The sequence below is a fragment of the Fringilla coelebs genome (genome assembly GCF_963513975.1).
Source record: "Fringilla coelebs genome assembly, chromosome: Z".
Taxonomy (NCBI): Eukaryota; Metazoa; Chordata; class Aves; order Passeriformes; family Fringillidae; genus Fringilla; species Fringilla coelebs.
In genome coordinates, this window is record NC_140031.1 from 69,652,777 (window position 1) to 69,672,288 (window position 19,512).

At 41.7% G+C, this 19,512-nt stretch overlaps 1 protein-coding gene across 1 annotated transcript in view; it reads left to right on the plus strand.

The window, feature by feature from the left end:
- Nucleotides 1–2,984: 2,984 nt before the first annotated feature.
- Nucleotides 2,985–19,512, plus strand: part of MAN2A1 (mannosidase alpha class 2A member 1) — a 108,301-nt gene continuing 91,773 nt past the window's right edge. The window contains exons 1-2 of the mRNA XM_084225816.1: nucleotides 2,985–3,488; nucleotides 15,459–15,719. Of these exons, the coding sequence (XP_084081942.1) occupies nucleotides 3,354–3,488; nucleotides 15,459–15,719 (396 nt within the window). The 5' untranslated portion in view covers nucleotides 2,985–3,353. The remainder of the gene's footprint in view (nucleotides 3,489–15,458; nucleotides 15,720–19,512) is intronic.

A 19,512-nucleotide genomic window follows, 5' to 3' on the forward strand; every position in this document is an offset into this window, starting at 1 on the left:
CTCACCTTGCTGGGTTACGACAAGCTTCTCATCCACCAACACCCCAAGTCCTTCTTCCCAGAGCTGCTCCAAGTGAAGATATGTTGGCTGTACCTACGTGCCTTACCACAGTTTTGAGAAGGGTCTGCTCTGTGATGTTCCTGGGTGCTGAGGTGGCTCACTGGCCAGTAGTTCCCTGAGTCTTCCTTATTTCTGCTTTTAAAAATGAGAGTGATATTTGCCCTTTTCCAGTCATGGGAAGTCCTCCTGACCATCACGACTTCTCAAATACAGTGGCTTAGCCTCTTTCTCCACCAACTCCCTAGCTCCCTCAGGACGTGTGGATGCAATTCATCAGAACCCATGGAATTGTGCACCTTCAGTTTCTTTATGTGTTCTTGAATCTCATCTTCTACAGTGTGTGGTTCTTCATTTTACATATCCCTGCCTTTGCCTTCTCTGACTTGGGCGGGGAGGTTGGAGTCACTTGCCAATAAAGACTGAGACAAAAAAGTCATGAAGTACTTCAGCTTTCTCCACGTCCCAGGTAATCTCCTATATTCTTCTGGAGAGGCCTCCACATTTTTCCTATTCTTTCTTTCACCACTGACGTACATATAGAAGCTTATATTTTTGCCCTTTTGTCCCTGGCTAAATTTAATACTACCAGTGCTTTATCTTCCCTAGCTGACCTCTGGGTGCTCAGACTAGTTCTCCTTATTTCTCCCAGAATACCTGTCTTTACTTCTACATTCTATAGGCTTCCTTTTAGTATTTGAGTTTCCAGAAACCCCTTGTTCATCCATGCAGGTCTCCGGTGGGTTTGCCTGATTTCCTTTTTGTTGGGATGCATTGCTTGGAAGAGGTAGTCCCTGACTATTAATCAGCTTCCCTGTGCCCCTCTCCAGGGCTTTGTCCCATGATAAAGCAGACCCCTGAACAGAACAAGTCAGCTATTCTGAAGTCCATGGTGGTGAACTTGCTGTGCTCCCTCCTCATTGCCCAAAGCATCTTGGACTCCACCATTTCATGGTCACTGCAGCCCTTGAGCTTCACATTTCCCACCAGCCCTCTCCTTGTTGGTGAGAATAAGGTCCACCACAGCACCTCTCCTCGCTGGCTGCTCTATGACTTGGAGAAGGAAGTATTCACCAAGGCATTCCAGGAACCTCCTGGATTGCCTGTGCTCTGCTGTGTTGCTCCTCCAACAGATGTTGGGCTGGTTGAAGTCCCCTGTGAGGACTAGGGCTTGTGAACATGAGGAGCACCTCCTCTCTGTCTGTGGAGGGACTCATCTCCTTGATCCTCCTGGTCAGGCAGCCTGTTGCAGAACCCTTTTGTAATGTCACCTGCCCCTGCCCTCCCTTTAATCCTGACCTGTAAGCCTTTGGTTGGCTCCTCATCTATCCCCAGCATGCATTCCAATTGCACAAGACACTTGTGTGCATTTCAGTTGCAAGCTGACTGACAGGGCAGAGTGGCTGGAATTCCTTTGTGCTGCCCTTCAGGAGCTTTCTTACTGACCTGCCATCCCTCTCTAGGGATGAAAATCTCTTGTTGGCCCTGGCATCAAAATAGTAAAAGATGGATACACTGAGGTTCCCAGGTCCTCAGCAACTACAGTAGCACTTAACCCAGTGACTGCAGCAGTGCTTAATGCTCTTCAAAGATGGAATCCAACACTTTGATTTTTTGTCTAGTGGGAGAAATCAAACATCATGAATAATCAAACTTTGAAGTATGTTCTCTAGGACATTAGAAAAAGCTCCAAACATGGGGAAACTTACAAGCAATGGTACAAAGCTTCTTGACTCCAGCAAAGATCCACAATTTATTGGCCAAATTTTTGTGTGCTATTACAGTTTTAACTATTGGGAACGGGCAGAGTAGGAAAGGGGATGATATTCTTGGCTAAAGAAAATAGTGGTGCTAACATATACATCCTGACTTTAAGGTATAGGTGTATGTCTCAATGAGAGTCATTTATAAAGATGCACACTCAATGGTAGAACACGTTCCTAGGATGTGGCTTATTCTCAATGCCAGCCAATGCATCTTAAGTAGTTCCTTGAAATATTGGGTAGAAGCAGATACCAGGAATGCATGTTTTTAGATCGAGCAGAATATATCTATCAAAATTAGGAGCAAGAAGCTACCAAACAGAGGGCACAACCTGAATGGCCTTCCATGAACCGGCCATTTCAGCTGCGACCCATTCCTGTAGGAACAGGCGCTACTTTGCATGAAAGTAACGCGGAATATTCTACTTCTTCATACCTAGAAAAGCTTGACCCAAGCTGGAGCTTGGCAGCCGCTCACAAACGTGCCTGATTGTGCTAGCTGGCATCAGGGATCCCACAGAAGAGCGGACGAGGCTCTGCCGAACAAAGCTGATGCCGGAGTCGTTCGGAACCGGAGGTCTCCCCACGCCCCACACTCCCTCTCCTCTAGTCCCCTGCCGCCGCGAGGCGCGGGCAGAACGGCGGAGTCCCCAGGCTGCCCTCCCTCCTTTCCTCTCGCTTCCTCTTCCACCCTGCTCACTTCCACGGCGGAGGCTGCCACACACCGACCGCCGACGGGGCGGCGGCGGCAGCAGCGGGGACGTCGGTGCGCGGCGCCTCCGAGCGGCCACGGGGCAACTCCCGCCGCGCCGAGCCGAGCCGAGCCGGGGGCGGGCAGCAGGGCTGCCCCTGCTCGAGCAGAGCGGAGGGGCGGAGGGGCGGCGGCCGCGCTCGCCCCGGGTCTCGAGCGCCGGGGCGGTGCGGCCGGCGGGGGCGGAGCCGCGCCCGTGACGCGGCGCTCCGGCGGCGGCGGCGGGGCTGGCGGCGGCGGACGGGCGGGGGCTCTCTCGGCGCGGAGCTTGTGCGCTGCGGCCCCAGGAGCTCCGGCGGCGGCGGCAGCAGCGCTCCGGCCGCGGAAGGAGGTGCCAGAGTCCGGCGTCGCGTGCGGGCAACGAGGGGGAGCGGAGCGGCTGCTGAGGCGGCCGGAGGAGGAGGAGAAGGGGAAGGAGAAGGAGGAGGAAGGGAGCGGGGAGCAGCGCCGCTTGGCTGGCTCGGCGGTGCTGCTGCCGCCACTTCCCCGCTGGGCGCTCTCTTGCCCGCGAACTCGATCCGCTCCCGGAAACTCTCGGCTCTCCTCTCAGTCGCTCCGGCGGGGTCTCGACACGGCTCTCGGTCCCGGCGAGGCGGGCGGGGGGCAACTTCTCGCACTTCTCCGGAGAAGGATTTGGGCCGCCCCGCTCCGGGGGAGGCAGCGCCTGCGGTCCCCGCCGCGGCGGGAGAACTTTCGCCTCCGATCGCGGGGCGGCGAGAGGGGCCCGCGTACGCCGGCCGCGGCGGGAGCAGCGCGGCGGCGCCGGCCCGGCAGCCGCGGAGATGAAGCTGAGCCGGCAGTTCACGGTGTTCGGTAGCGCGGTCTTCTGCGTGGTGATCTTCTCCCTGTACCTGATGCTGGACCGCGGCCACTTCGACCACCCCAAGAGTCCCCGGAGGGAGGGCACCTTCCCCAAGGTGAGCGGGGCGGCGGCCGGGGCGCGGCGGGCGGAGGTGGAGGGGAGGGCGGCCGTGCCGCCACCACCGTCCCTTGGACGTGCCGCTGCCGGAGCGCCGAGGCGCGGCGGCTGCGGGGCCGGGGCCGAGCGGAGACGAGCGGGGCCGGGGCCGAGCGGGGCCGCCTGCGGGCGGCGCTGGTGCCGGCGCGGGGCTGCGGCGGGAGCGGGCGCGGGTCTGGCGGGGCTCGCCCGGCGGGACGGGACGGGGCCGCGCCGCTGCTGCGGCGGCTCCGCGGGTGGCGGGCAGGACGGGGAGAGCTGACAACTCTGGACCTCAGCCCCGAGTGTCAACAACAGGTAGATTTAGGGAAATGCTGACTTGGCGGCTGGTTTCCTTTTCGCTGAGCCGTGCTTTGGAGCTGTAGCTGGCTGACCCGACTGCTCCTCATGGTTAAGCGACGCAGTACTTCAGTTCTTCACTTCTCTGTATTCGCTGCCTGGCAGAGAAGTTTAAAAGCTGTGTGTCGTGACTGTGTTCTAATAAGGAATGTCTGCCCGTGAGAAGAAACATGAATTTCAGAGAGGACGTGGTTTGCCGTGCTGAACGGCACAATACTGCTGGCTATACACAGCTGTGTGTTCTTACAGACAAAAAACTCAGCAAAACCCTACAACATAGAATACAAAGTTATAACCATCTATGCTTGCACGGTACTTATTTTCATTTTTATTGGAAACAAAGCGAAGGAAAGTATATTTTAATACTGGAGCTAGACTTCATGTGAATAAAAGAACTCTAAAAACTTTGTTAAAAAGTAACAATTATCTCTCTGTTAGAACCACTCTTGTTTCATTCAATACAAAAATAATAATTTATACATTTTTTTAATAGTAAAGACAAAAACCTCAACGTAAATGTAAAGAAAGTGAGCAGATTTGTTCTGTCTTTATTCCTTCAAGTTACAGTTCAGGGATCAGCCTTCAGTTTTTGCAGGAAGGAAGAGAACAAGAGGAAGAGAAGAGGAGAAAGACAAGGCTGGCTACAGCAGCTGTGTCTGTTCAATGTGTAACTCCAGCAGGAGGGTAGTGCCACATGCCACTCTTGTAACAGCTAAGTACAAATGCTGCTTTGGGGATATGGGCAGTATGTTATGTGAGGAAATCACCTAATGTATCATTATGCAGCCAGCCATAATACAGGTGTGCATTAAAATTTAAAATAGGAAAGCTCATCCATGCATGTTGCTTTTTATTTTTAGTGTTAGATTTTGGGTTGAAATACTTGAGTGAACAAGAAAGATTTATTAGATGTGTTTTGTCTTCTGTTGTCAGTGTCTTGCACTTGTCTGTTCCTGTCCTACAGTGTAATCCTGATCAGAGGTCTTACCTCTTGCGACCATGGGCTTGGTACCTTGATATCTTTTCAGGCCTATTCCTTCTAGGTGGTGTAGTCAGCTAGAGACCAGTGTTTCTCCTTTCGTTCTCCTCCCTCCCCTTGGCTTTCTAGAACAGTCTGTCAGTGTTTACTCTTTTTGTGTTTTCCATGCCTAGATTTCTTTGAAGCTTCTGATTCTCACTGGAAAAACTTCTGCCTTTCACTGGTCCTTCCTTTGGATAAAGCAGTTACCTTTTCCTTTCTTACTGCTTTGTCTTTTGAGGAAGTTACGATGAAGTTCAAATGTTTCACTTTGTTACAACTGTGAAACCCCTGACACCTAGCAAATGCTTTCAGAGTTTTGTAATATCAGTTTGAAATAAATGCAAAAGGTAAAGAGTGGAATAGAAGCCTCTAGAAATATATGAAAGAAACACTTTACTACCTCAGCTGACAAAAAGTTGTTTGTGTCAGTGAAGTGTTGCCAGAGCTCAAAGTACTCTAAGTGAAACCAGTCACAGATGTGAAACCTTCAGGCTGTTTTTGGTTGAAAAAACCATGGCAGCAGACTGTCGATTTAAGAATGCGTTTTCTTTTTCAATTACAAAGATCAGAATTTTTTAGCTTGGAAAAAGGAATTAAGATTTTTTTTTTTTTCCTTTCAGATGTTATTGGTTTGTTTCACTTCATACCGCTCTGATTTGGCAATGTTTTCTGTTTCTGTGCAGCTTTGGTAACAGCACACGTCACCTTTCAAGTCCCGGAAGTTGCACATTGATTAGTTTGTTCTTTCTGACCTACGTGGCTTACAATTAGCTCAGAGAAGTGGGTACTTCTGGAAGCAGTCCCTTGTTTAGCTTATAAGCATTTGGTATCCAGGTATTCTCTTTGAATTCTACCAGAACAAGAGATGGGATTTTTCAGCTGGTAGTGTCTGTTGAGCTGTAGTCACATAAGTCATGGTAACTAGTGCCAGTATTAAAATAAGTTATTAGAAGTGCTGCTCCATTTTCATTACCACGTTTTTTTCCAAAGCAAGGTGCCTTCTCTTTGTGTGGTCTCAAGGTAGCTTGCATCAGACTCAGTTCTCCTTTAGGCTTCTCAGTGCAGGCCAATGGGGTGAAGAAAGTGTCCTCACAGAACTTGCTTACTTCTTTGAGAGTTCAGGATGCAAACAAAAATGTCTTGCAGAAATAGTTTGTGGCCAAGAGCTTCCAAGATGGAGAAATATCCATAGACAGATGGCTGTATGTTCTCTTTGACCAAGTATTTAAATGTTTTTCCCTGTGATACAAAACAGAACCCATGGTCAGGCTTGTGACACAGCAGTAACTTTGTGTCTTTTTTGGTGTTTGTGTTGCAAAAGCTGGCATCGGTAGTCAGTTTCGCTGCGGGTTTTTGTCACGCCTATCCATGCTAGGGTGGTATCAAGGCAACTGTAAGAGAACTTTAGCTAAAGTGATTTATATCCTTGTCATCATTGGTGATGCATTTCAATTATAATAGCAGAAGATCTCTGTGTTGCCATAGAATGGGAGCTACTGTCAATTTGGGGAAAAACAAGTACCTGTAACAAATGTAGGTCAAGGCTTACTGACCTCCCCTCTGTGATTCCTGCAGGGATCTTTGTGGATTCTGCCTGTTTGTCAGGTGTATATTATTCTGGTGATGACCGGATCACAATCTTTATCTGAGCCTGTTCGTAGCCATGGGATGCTCCTGTCTCAGGACACATATCAGAATATGATGAGCCCTAGTGTCCTGTCTCAAGGCTAGGAACCATCTTACAACGTTGTGCAGAGACTAGCTCAAGGTGCAGGGAGGGCCTTAGGTGCATTTTTAGGTTTTTATTGTGCCAGTTGTCTGTACAGATTGTGTAAAATTCTTCTAATTTGATATAGTGGAAAAAGAGCTGAGCGTGTTGTTTTTGTGAGCAATAATACAATATTCTCAGAAGTCTTGTGTGACTGCAGAGTTGAGGATGTCTCAAAGTGGTGTTTAGTCCCATGACATTGCCTGTGCAGCAAGTGTCATGTATGAGTGACATGAGGGCTAAATTGATAATTGCTAAGTGAAAGCTACATTCAAATCAAATCTGAGAAGACATCCATAAGCAGCTTCCCTCATAGAACTTGTGTTATTGTACAGAGATGAACAACAAATACTGATAAAACCATATTATTCTATTCTGGATTTTGGACTCATATAGAAGAATAAAAATAGTGTAATGGCTTGTGGACTGTTTATTTTGATTCTAGATCAAAATAAGGGTCTCACCTATGCATGCAGTTTTGTTTGTAATCATGTCTTACATCAGAAATATATGCTCTTTATGTAGTCTTATGATGAAAGTTAATTTTTAGTGAATTTTATGGCTAAGCAAGGGGAAAACAGCATCACATTGAATCATCCTCTGTCACTACCTGACAGGCAATGCTTTGAAATTGAGCTTTCTCCTCTAACCACTTTTTCACATGGCTTGGTTTAGCTTTTATGGGACAATATCTCTGCACTGTGTTAAATGTTGTTTCTGGAAATACATTTTTGAAAGTCAAGACTGCAATGATTCGGGAAGGTAAATGGACCAGCACCAAGGAATGCTTCATTTTGTCTTTATTATTTTCTTTGAACTTTGTTTCTGCTTTGCCTTTTAATATACAGCAACTACCATGCTTACCATTTTCTTTTTCCTAAACAACTGTTATTTGAATAAGATCTCCTTTCCGCCTCTGTGTGTTTTCCCTGACTCTCTCTTTGACCACCATTATTTGAAGCATACTCTTATCTTGTGTGTTAACTGCTTTTATGAGCTCACCAATTGTGTTGCATCAAAGAGCAGTGATCAAGTACAGTTCCTCTATAAGTAGTTGGCTTGGTTTTTTAGGTTTTTTTTGGTTGTTTGTTTGGTTTGGTTTTTTGTTTTGTGGTTTTTTTGGTTCCTGTACTGCTAAAGGTTCTTGTTGGATTCATGCTTTCAAGGCATCTGCACAATGCATCAGATACTCCAGCCTCCAGCATAAATATCACAAGTGGTGGTTGTTCCTTTGGGGGGTGTTATTTCATCTGAGTTAGCCAATAATTTGACAGTAGTACCACTTGGCCAAAATAGGAATCACAATAGAATGGAGCAGTAGTGGCAGGAAATTAGGACCAAATACCTGGCAGAGACACCAGAGTTCTCTGACCTGTGTGGTGAGGTTTACTCCAGGGTTCTGCTGAAGCAGCCCTTCCTCTGCCTTCAGCCAGCCCTGAGTCCCCACTGGGCTGTGGGCTTGGTAGGTGCCATGCCCCACGGATACTCTGCACACCTTCTCCAGCAACAGCTCTGCTGCATACCTTGCCATAGTGCAGTAGCTGGAGTCAGTCACACGCAGTATGAGTACACATGTTTTGAGGCTGCATGTTCTTAGTAGCTGGTGTGTTTTCATGAGCTCATTTGGGAGCTTTCTGACCCATGTTATACAACAAGGAACAGGACTTGTGTTTTCAGAAGTGTTGGGAGCAGCCTAGTCAGGTTTTTTTTTCCTAGACAAACATTTTAGGAAATGTTTGTCTGTCTAAAATGTGAATAGTGGTAATTAAGGTTGCTCATCATTTTGAAGTACTCATTTTTTGTCCTCTGAGCACTGAAAAACTGTGGGCACAGTGACTTTTACTAGCATTCGTGTGAGTTTTACATCAGAGGAGACTGAGAGCTGAGTGAAGAAATCTGCAGAAGGAATCAATTTTTATGGTTTTGAAACATGTTGACTTATTTAAAAGCAAACAAATTCCTATTAACAACACTTAGTAACTTCACAATCCAAAAGCCTTTGAATGTCATGGAAATGATCTTGAGTGCAAATAATGAAAATCTAGGATTACTTCTGCTGAGTTTCTAGTACTTTGCAAAGGAGGAGCAGCCACCTTTGTGAACATAATTACGGGTCAGTAACAGTTCTTTGTTTTCCTAGTGTTCACAGAGTGTATTTGTTGTTTTGTTGTGGGGTTGTTTTGGATTTTTTTTTGCTTGCACATTTTGAGTAAAGTTGTGGCTAAGCAGCAGTCAAGCAGAAGCTATTAGCTTCTTTCAATTACAGTCTTTAAATCTGGTGCGAAATGTTGAGCAAAATGTATTTTACAGAATACTTAGTCTACAAAACGGTGACTCTTAACTATAATTGAGTGCATTCTTCCACTACCTAGTCATTGCCTAGCTTAATGATATAAACTAAACAGAGAGAGGTTTTCTAGTTTGTTTTTACTTAAGCTTTTCTTTTTCTAACACAGTAAGTTTTGACTCTTTTGAGTGAAAAATAACCATTATTAAATTTCCTACTCTAAATGGCAGATAAGTTGTGCTTCACTTTTGTACTGCTAGACATTCAAATTAAGACTCAGCATAGTAGGGAGGAGAATCAACAGATTCTCATCAACAAATGGACACAAAATATATCAGTAACAGTAGTAGTGAATATTTTTTGGTTTAATTGACTTTAACTGAAAATGTCTGGATTTCTTTTTCCTTGCCTTCAGGTCTCTGATAATGGTGTCAAAACTAGTGCCTAACAGCATGCCTTGTATTTGTCTCTGTAAATGCCATGAAACATAAGTCTAGTGTAATAGTACAGTAACCATTCTTGTTTTTGCTGCCTCTGGTGATAAAGAAAAATGTGAATGTCTATCAGCTTCTCAAAATGTATTTGTCAGGCTGTTGCATCTTTGGATCAGAAGAACAGACTTTTGTAGTTATCTAATTCAGATTTCCAGTGCCTCTGTAAAGTGAGCTTACTTAGGATAGTACTTTAAGGGTAGGAAATTACTAACAAGGTTTCTTATGTTCTTTTCATTGTCACAAATGCACATAAGCTCTCTGCACGGATCAGCAAAGCCTTCAAACCTTGATTTGTCCTTTAACCGATACATTGAATGCTTGTTTTTTGTTCTGTATCCTGCTTTGCAAAGAGAATACATGCAGAAACAGTGTACTCAAATATTAAGCTGTGATGGTACATTGGGTTACATTTTTAACTTTTACCTGCTTGTTTTTTCTGCGCAGGAGGTGAATATTTAATTTCATATTTAGTATGTTCTGTTCACTGTACAGTGCTCTGATAGTGAACAAAGAATGCCTCCTGGTGTTACCATCTTGATAAGCTGGCATCTCATCAGAGTTTATATCAAGATTTTGGCAAAGATAGCTCATGATTTCTAGAGGTGTACCTGGCTATAGTCACTGGTGAGACTGGTGCTGAAAACTGTTATGATGACTGCCATGCAGTGCAGCCAGAAAATGAGGCTTTGCTTCCTCACTGCTTACTGTAGTGAATGTGAATAGGCAATGACCTCAAATTACACATCCTTTGGAGAGCTCTGTCCACTGTGGTGCTCCACTTTCTTCACCACAGTTCTTTGGTACACCAGAGCCTCTAATGCAGGACACTGCCATCTCCTTTGTGGTCTCCTTGTTCTTCATGTGGGTGACAATGGGAATGGGTTCTGGCTTGTTTTGAACCCAGCACTCAGTGGTTGCTGGCTGAGTCTGGATGCAAAGAACAAAATTCCAGCTGACATAACAGCAGAAGTCTCTAATCTGGATTTCTCTTCTGCCTTCCTGTTTCTATGAGATCTCATCTGTGGCCCTGCCATACTCCCTCTTCAATTATTTGAGCTAGATGTCTTTTTCCTGATGAAGTGATCACTGGTGGTGATCTGTTGGTCTGCATTTAGAGAAGCAGTGTGCATTCACTCAGGAAATGAAAATTCCATCTACCGTCTTTTCTGCAATGTACAATGTTTAGATAGGAGAAACTGAACAGTCTCTGCTTCCTCAGAATGAAACATGTTGGACTCTCATTGTGTTACTGGGCTTCCCTCCATGTGCTGGGTGTCACTGTGCTCCTTTCTGCAGAGTCCTTGCTGCAAATCAGACTGGTGTCAGGACCAAACAGAGAAGGACAAGCAGAGGGCAGTGGGAAAGCAGGCTGCTCCGGAGTATTTGGGGCATGAAAACTGCTGAAGGGTTCAGGGTGACTGAAGCATAAGGAGCTGTTCATGTAGCTGATTCACGTGGTGATAGTGGCAGGTTTCTCAGGGCAGCTAACAGGTGTGGACACTTCTTGTTCCAAATGGGAGGAAGTTGTCTGGATCTGTGTTGCCTTCACATGAGAAAATTTTGTTGGTTAAGTCCAACCCTGTGTAATCACAGGGCTGGAGAACAGGTGTGCTGCTCATGTGATGCCATTCTCCTGCCAAAGCAGCTGTAGCTACTTTTGGTAGATTTATTGGCACTTTGCACTTCTCGTAGAAGGGCTTCCTATGCTGTGAAGTAACAGAAGGATTGGCTTTATTGCTTTTTAAAACAAATCTTTATTTACTCATTCATCAATATATAAAGACAGAGAGAAGTGAAAGAAAGAAACTTACACCAAAGTTATTACAAACTTTTTAACTGGTTGTGTAGGCCAAGTGATCCACATTACTTTTAGGATCCTTATGTTAAAACAATGTAAGTTAACAGAGCATCCTTTAGTGTTGTTCATTCGTACTAGGATATAGTTCTTATATCTCCAATTTTTGGTGCAGTTAGGCATTTCTCAGAGTCTTGGACCAAGGTTCCTTCTTTTTTGAGAAGACTTGATGCTGTGAAGTTCTGCTAGCATTTATGACTTGTGTAACTACTAAAGTTTTGCTATTCACTATCTACAAAGCCATGCAGAACCCAACATTTCAGACAGAATTGGTTAATGCAAAATTGGTGCATCTCTGCTCAGATTAAAAAAAGTTTAAAAAATCTCCCTGCTAACCCTCTAATGTGTGGAAAAATTAAAATTTTAATTTAAAAGAATACTGTTGGTTTTAGTAAGAGGGGGATCTCTGTGTTTTGTCTTTTAATTAGACCTGTTTAGTGTCCCCTGTAGCATGCTCCTAATCTGTTTTTCTGGTAAGACAAGGTCTGTTACTAGCAATTAATAAGATAAAACAGATTTAGAGTAACTTCAGTTTGGTGCTGTTTGGCCTTGATATTTGAAGTCAGCTGCCTTCCTTTAAAAATATTGAAACTGAATTTATTTTCGTCTCTAAATTCATTGTTTTGAAGCGTTTGCAGTGTTTTTTACATTCAGCTCATATTTTAAGATTATTTTACTATTGAACAGGCACTATAAAATTAATAAGAAGAAAAAGTGAATGTGCAAAGAAAATAGACATAGCTTTTGCATAATGGGGATCCATGTGAAATTTTCACCTTGAGAATGGATTCCTGACATGAATTATTTTCATACTGAATGAAGGCTAGGCTCCATTTCTAATCTGAGACTCTATTGTTTCTTAAAGTTAATTCTCATGGATCTGGCATTTCACAACAAAAAGCAAAACCATTTTGATGATCTCAAAAATTTAATTTCCTGCAATTTTAACTTGAGTATTGCATGAGGTCTTGGTTACATGTTCTTAACTGTAGCTTTTTACTTCATGTTTGCATTGCAGCTGAGTTGGCACATGGCAAATTTAAAAGCTTTAGAAGAGAGGCATGATGTATCTCACAGTCTCCAGAAAAGAAGGCAGGCTTTTCTGTTTTAATGTTCTCTGTTAGGTTGCTCAATGGGAGGTCTTTGTAAGGATTTCTCCAAATAACAAAAGATCTACCTCCAAAGTTAAAGTAACATGCTTTAACAGACTTCTGAAAATAAGTGTCCTAGGTGGGCTGAAACCTTGCAGCTTACCTTGCAGCTGGGTGTGTGTAGCAACATATGGAGCTGTTGATGTTTGAAGGTCACCTGGTAACAAATTGCTATTTGTAGACAGAGAGCTTGGTTTACAAAGAAAAATATTTTGTCATATAATAAACAGTAAACTGGTAGAATTGTTATAGATTTTTCAAGGTTTAACATACAATAAGTGAAATGAAAACTATGTCTTAAAGATATGAAATATGACATGACCTCCAAATTTGGAGGAAGTTTATATCTGTCTTCTAGAGACTGGCAGTATATGCTGGTGGAAGGATCGATCAAGCACTTATTTAATGACTTTTTATGTATTTTTTTTTTTGTTTGTTTGTTTTCCACTGTTTCTGTTGAATTCCTAGAGAGCATATAGTTGGCTAGATGATATGAACCAGATTGGTGGTGTATTATCTGATCAGGTAGTTCACAGGCTATTGCTAAGCTATGTGAAACTCTTTTTGTGGAAGAAGGTGTAAAATACTTCCACAGCATACATGAATGAGAATAAAAATGTTAAACAGTTGTCTGATTTTACAGTTGTAGAGACAGTGTTGGTAGTGGTGGGATAGGTGTGAGCAGTACTTTAGCTGCTTGCACACTTGGTAACTCTGAACTGTAGTCATATGCAGTGAAGGTGGGAATTATTTGTAGGGATGGCAGCTGTGCTGTAACTTCCTAGGAATCTGAAGATCAGAGCCTCTGTTGGGCAGCCTGTAAAGCCCCTATCAAGTATTGTTTTATACACATTATTTTTAGATTGAGTGGCATAATAAGCGATTAGGTTTCATGGAGAGTAGCCCTTCTTACTTTCAAAATATTACAGATATTTCAAGGGAAAACCTCCAATTTTACATAGAAATGTGTAGACAGAATCTTTAACATAGCATTTGAAAGATTTTAGTCTGGTTGTTTCTTTTGTGCCACCAGGTGGCATGGGACTACAGTCTGTTTATTTTATTTTATTTTTTCTTTCCAGTATTCCATCATCTGCATATTGATTTCTTTTTGTTTTCCATTCATCAGTTCTAAAAGTTTCTAGAATTTATCTTTAAACTGCTTGGTTTCTAGGATGTTGCTCCTACACCTCATTTAGCTTAATCTGGTTTCGTTGTCAAAATATATTTTTATCATTTTTGGAAACAGTAGCTGTCTGCCTGTGTTGCATTTTAAATCCTGTTACTGTTTTCAGGATGTATCAATCTGAGAAACTGAAATAACAAGCAGTGGATCAGCACTTTACACAGCCCATAAAACGCAGAGACAAACCAATAGTGTTAAAGAAATAAATAGTAAAACATATTGTGTGAAAATTATTAAGGACTTCCATAATGGTAGAATCATAGTAATGACAATTTAGAATCCAAAAACATGGTTGGTAACTCTTGGTGAGGCTTTGGTTTTCTTTTTTTATTTTTTTCATTCCTGAGGACTTTGCAAAGCCAAGAGAATTTGAAAGAATGTACACATCAATTTAGAAAGGAGACCTAATCCTTCACAAGCTACAGTTGCTGAAAAGAAAAAGGCAAATATTTCAGGTATATTACTATTGAAAGGGAAAAAAGTGTCATGTAAGGATGTTGTTTCTAATATTATACTACAGTCCTAAGAAAATAAGGCAGTGGTGCTGGGAAAAAGTCATTAAAACCATAAGTCATAGAGTAGCTGTCTACTGAGTCAATGGTATTTGTGTTGAATGTAATGGTAAAATGTAGATGCCTGAAGCTGAAGCAGGTTTTGCTGTTATGACAGCTGCTTGCAAAAATGTCTAATCATGTGTTGTATATTTTCAGATCTGAATTCAACTTTAATAATAGAAAGTGACTGGGTTTTTTTTGTTCTCTTGTCACTTCTTATTACATTAATGTCATTCTGAGGAAATAAAGAAATTGCTGTTAACAATGATAGATATCCCTGAGGTCATATTAAATAATCTGGGCTTTTTGATTCTGTAAAAGCTAGCACATTCATGCCTGATAAAAAGCATCCCTCAAATAATTTGGAAGGAGTGGCTGGTACGTGAGAGAGGGCAGTTTTGGGGTCTCTTGATCAGCTGTGCTCCCTCCTGCATCCCAGCAATACAGTGATTGGATACCATTAAATTGCTCTGTGGGATCTGTCTCTTCCTTCCAAGTTGCCCTGGAAGATGTGTTGACTTCTTTCAATTCACTCTGGGGTTGTTTTGCAGCCTTCCTCTTGTGGAGCTGTCTAGAATATCTACAAAATCCTATTGTTTGGCAATTGGAGATGATCTTCTGACTGAAAATGCCATTAGATTGATCTCTCTTTTACAGGATTTTCTTGAGGATTGTAATGGTCCAATTATATGGGTTATTCCTGTGATCAGGCTGTTAAGGGATTTCTTATGCCCATGAAGTTCTGTTGTTAATTTTTCTCCAACTTTTGCTGAAAACCAGAAAAGTGGTATTTATATTTTACACGTATGGGAAAAAACCTGAAATGTTTACAATATCCTCTTAATCCCATCACAATGTGGTTGACTTGTAAAAAATCGCTTTCTGTTTGATGTTCTGGTAAATGAAAAGATCAGATTTTTGGAAATGAAAGATGTGAAAGAAGTTGAATTAGATATAATTGCTACTTGACACTGTGAGACTTTAAAGAGTATCTTTGTATCTCTGATTAAATCTTGTGCAGTGAATTCAAGTTCACAGGGGAAAAATGTATCTTTTGCTATTTTCTCTTGGGCTGAAAAGAGAAAGTTCTGTGTGTTGCATCAATTCCCTATTAGTTTGCCTTTATGTAAAATATAAAATAAAGATATATTCGAATTTTCTGTGTGATCACACACTATTGTGATTTTTTTCTTCTTTTGTTGGGTTTTTTTTTTGGTCTGTCAAGAATTTTTCTGAGAAATAATTAGACTTTACTTTTTGTTTCTCTCCCCCAGGGCCAGCTTTCAATATTGCAAGAAAAAATAGATCATTTAGAACGCCTGTTGGCAGAAAATAATGAGATTATTTCAAACATACGCGATTCTGTGATCAATCTGAGTGAATCAGTAAAGGATGGACAAAAAAATCCAGAGGCTGTAAACTTCGGTCAAGCATCTGTTTCTGAGCTCTTCCCTTCTGCTTCAGTTTTGCTTCCAGTTGATTCTGAGGATTGTTTGTTTGCTGCAAAAAGTGGAAGTCGCAGTTCAGGTGTACAGGTAAGCAGTATGCCTTTCTGATTCTGCTGGAGTTTTAGTTGTCACTATATGTTTAAATCTTAAAATGTCAAGTTGCTGCTAAAATCTTGGTACTTAGACATAATAGAATTGTTGAAGTGACTGCTGTGTTTAACAGATGTTATGAAACTGTTCCTTTATATAATTTTTTAAAGTTCTTTGGAAATTGAGTAATGGTTTTGAGGAGCCAACATTTGAGAAAGCTTAAAAGTTTTTTGTAAAAAATAAAAAAACCCCACGGTGATTATTGCCCCACCAGTTCTTTGGAAGCAATTTATTTGAGAGTTTCTTTGAGTTTCCCCAAACTCTTCTAAAACTGATGGAAAATAAACTGGAAAGTGGATAGGCATGGTTTAAATTTTGCTTTTAGGGACGTATGTGTAGATGAAACTTGATGGATAGGTAAAGAATGTTCAAGAATTAGTAATTTCAAAAAATCCTGGGTTCCCTTTTGAATGTCATTTCTGTATTTCAGCATTCCTGTGTGTCTTCAGTTTGTGTAGGCACTTTGATCAGAAAGGAGGAACATATACCATGTTGATTGCTTGGCATAAACTGTGGAGGTTGAAGTTTTTAAAGTCAAACACTTCAAGTTGAATTTATTTTGCTTTCTGGTGATGCTTTTGAGTTCATGGACTCTTATATATTCAGTTTTAATGGAGTGATTCAGGAGCACTGAGAATACTCTGTGAAGTTTGTGATCTGTACTGTTTTTGTGAGTCTTGTGGGAGTACTATAAATATTCATAGTACTCTAAAGCAAAGATTAAATTTTGAAGTCCAGCTTTCTCATTTTAGAATTTGAAGTATTTCTATTGCAGGAGAAACAGTGGACTTCAGACAAATAAATGCATATATTAGAACAATTGTAACTTCTGATGTATCATGCTTAATACTTTAAACCTCTTCAGGGATAGGCACTACCCTAATGTCTTTTATGGAGAAAATAGACTTTTTAAAGGCAATATCTGAACACCTCTTTTTGTGTCTGATATGCATTGAGACTTCTGTGCAGGGAAGTGAAACATCTGGAGCTGTGGTTACAGGCTTTCAAGTTAGTGGATTATTGACAGGTTATTCCTTGTACAATCTGTTAATATGTGAGGTGATGTACTTTGTTATGTGCATTAAAAATAAGTTCTAGTAAATGAATTTTGAGATAGAATAAGTTATCTTAAATTCTTGAGCATGTTAACCTGTTACAAATGGAAGGTAAAACATGTTTTCTAAAACTGCTCTTCGTTTTTTTGCTCCGCACATGAAGAGTACAAGAATATATACCTGCTACGACCCAACTACCTACTATCTACCTAATGGGGGTCTGTTGTAGCTGTACTGCTTTTGGATAATTTTCTTTACTTTTATGTATATTCACATGTACATAAGGAGCAAGCATACTGTTCCCCTACTCATCCTTTCCTTTCTTCCTTGTGCAGGGAGAGGAGGGCTTTAATGTTCTCTGTGTCATTGCATTGCACCCTCTGCTCAGCAGGTTATTCACTGGCATCATTAAGTCACTTTAATGGTGCTTCTGTACACAGTTAGTTTTTCATCCTGTGAGTCTGAACTGCAGTTCAGTTATGGAATCTAAGACCTTGACTTTAGCAGAGTTCCACTAGCACCATGTTAACAAACTGATCTAAATCACTGATCTAGACAGTAAAACTGAAAACAGTTTTATTATTTAATACTTTACCAACCCTGATGTATTCTGCATGCTCATTCAATTTATTTGAGACATTTTCAATAATTATTTTGACCACTTTTTGAAAGAAATGTGTGTTAATTGCTGCTGTTTGTAAACATTAACTTAAACCCAGAGATTTTTACATTACTTCTCCCATGTTTGTCTCTCAGGTGGGTGTATGAGAGACTAGAAAGTAGTAAGAGCTAATATAGGTGAGATTAGGTGTTTGGATAAAAAAATAACTTTACAGAATGAAGGCAAAAGAGTTTTCACTGAATAAATCATGGAAGTTGATTATAGTCTCCCAAAATGGAGAAACCATTGTAAGAAGATATTCAAATATGGATGAAAAGACCTTGTGATGATACAGCAAGAAATATTGCTAGATTTGTTACTCAAAGACATATGATTTCATAAAACAGAAAAACCAAGTTGCTAACAACGTGAGACCAAAGGATTCTCATATGGGACACCTGAAGGATGTTTTTTTCATGGAGGAATTATAAATCAAGAAATTGTTTACTTCTACTTGTGCTGTTTGTAAGTTGATAAAAAACTGTAACAGAACTGGAAACTGAAAATAAACGTGACTTGAGAATGCTATAATTTAAGTCAGGTAAAAGACTAATGTGTACTTTTTACCCCAAAAGATAAATAATAGAGACAGGTAATAAACCCACAAAAATGAAGATCACTGGATTAAATATGGATATGACCTGATGCTTTTTCAGTTTAGTAGCTCGAGAAGTATCTGGCATTTGTGCTCAGAGAAGATGGAATTCTCAATAGCCATCATGCTGAGTTGGAAGGTCTTTTAAATAATACAGTGAGGTGTCTCCTCCTCTTGACCATTTCAACTACTGAAGCATCTAACATCAGGCTTAGGAATGTTACTCTTTTTGAAAATGAGGCATGAATCACTCTTTGAAAAGGTGGTTTGAAGAGGCACAATATATGCTTTTATTTCTTCTGAGCAGTAGTTTAGTATTCACTGTTAAGATGTTATGATGTTTTCATGAGATTTATATAATTTCAGCAGTTTGAGCCCTTCAGAGAAAGAATGAGCCCATATAGAAAAAAGACAACTAATGGCCTTCCTTCCCAATTTTTTAATAAAAAGCTTGTAGCAACATGGCTGTCTTCTGAAGCAGCCACAATGAAGACAGGCAGCATCCTTTTTGAATTTCTATCTGTCTACTGTTTATAAAAAGTCCATTATTTCTATATCAGTATTTTATACTTCGATATGAATCTAAAATATCTCCATGAAATACTTTCTTTAACCTCTTTTGCCTTTTGCTGACTGGCTTGGAATTTATTCTTCCCTTGCAACCATGTAACTTGTTTGTGTGATGCTGCAATTTGTAATTAATCCTTTGCACAATTCCAACTGAGGATGGTGTTGTATGAAAGAGAAAAAAGATTTAACTTCTGTCTGTTAGATTTCTTTTCCTAAGTGTAGGGATTTCAGCCTGTTCTGGCTTTTGTTGATTTCAGTGGAAGTTTTTGATTTTTTTTTCTTGTCCTTTTTTAAAACTGCTTTTCATTAACCTCTGAATCTGAATGGTTGAGGTTGCCAGGGGACTCTGGGTGTCATCTGCTCAAGCAGGGCTACCAAAAGTCAGGCGTCCAGGCGACTTTTCCAGGTGACATGTCCAGGCATCTCCAAGGACGGTGATTGCGCAGACTGGGCAACCTGTGCCAGTGCTTGATCACCCTCACAGGGAAAAAGCTTTTCCTGATATTCAGAAGGAACCTTCAGTGTGTGCCCATCACCTCTGATCCCGTCTCGGCACCCCTGGAAAGGGACTGGCTCCACCTTCTCTGTACTCTGCCTTTGGTTTTCTGGGTGCTCCTTCTTGCCATTCCTGAAGACAGGAGTGTCGTTGCTTTCCTCCAGTCTTTGGGCACTTCTCCTAATCACCATGATCCTTCAAAGCCTTTTAAGTGTGTCCTTGCAGCAACAGAAGCCAGCACTCATGGGTGCATCCCACCAGGGCCCATGGACTCAGATCTGTCTCATTGGTTTAGGTGTTCCCTGAGCTGGCCCCGTTTCAAGAAGAGGCAATCACTTCCCTGATTGTGCTGG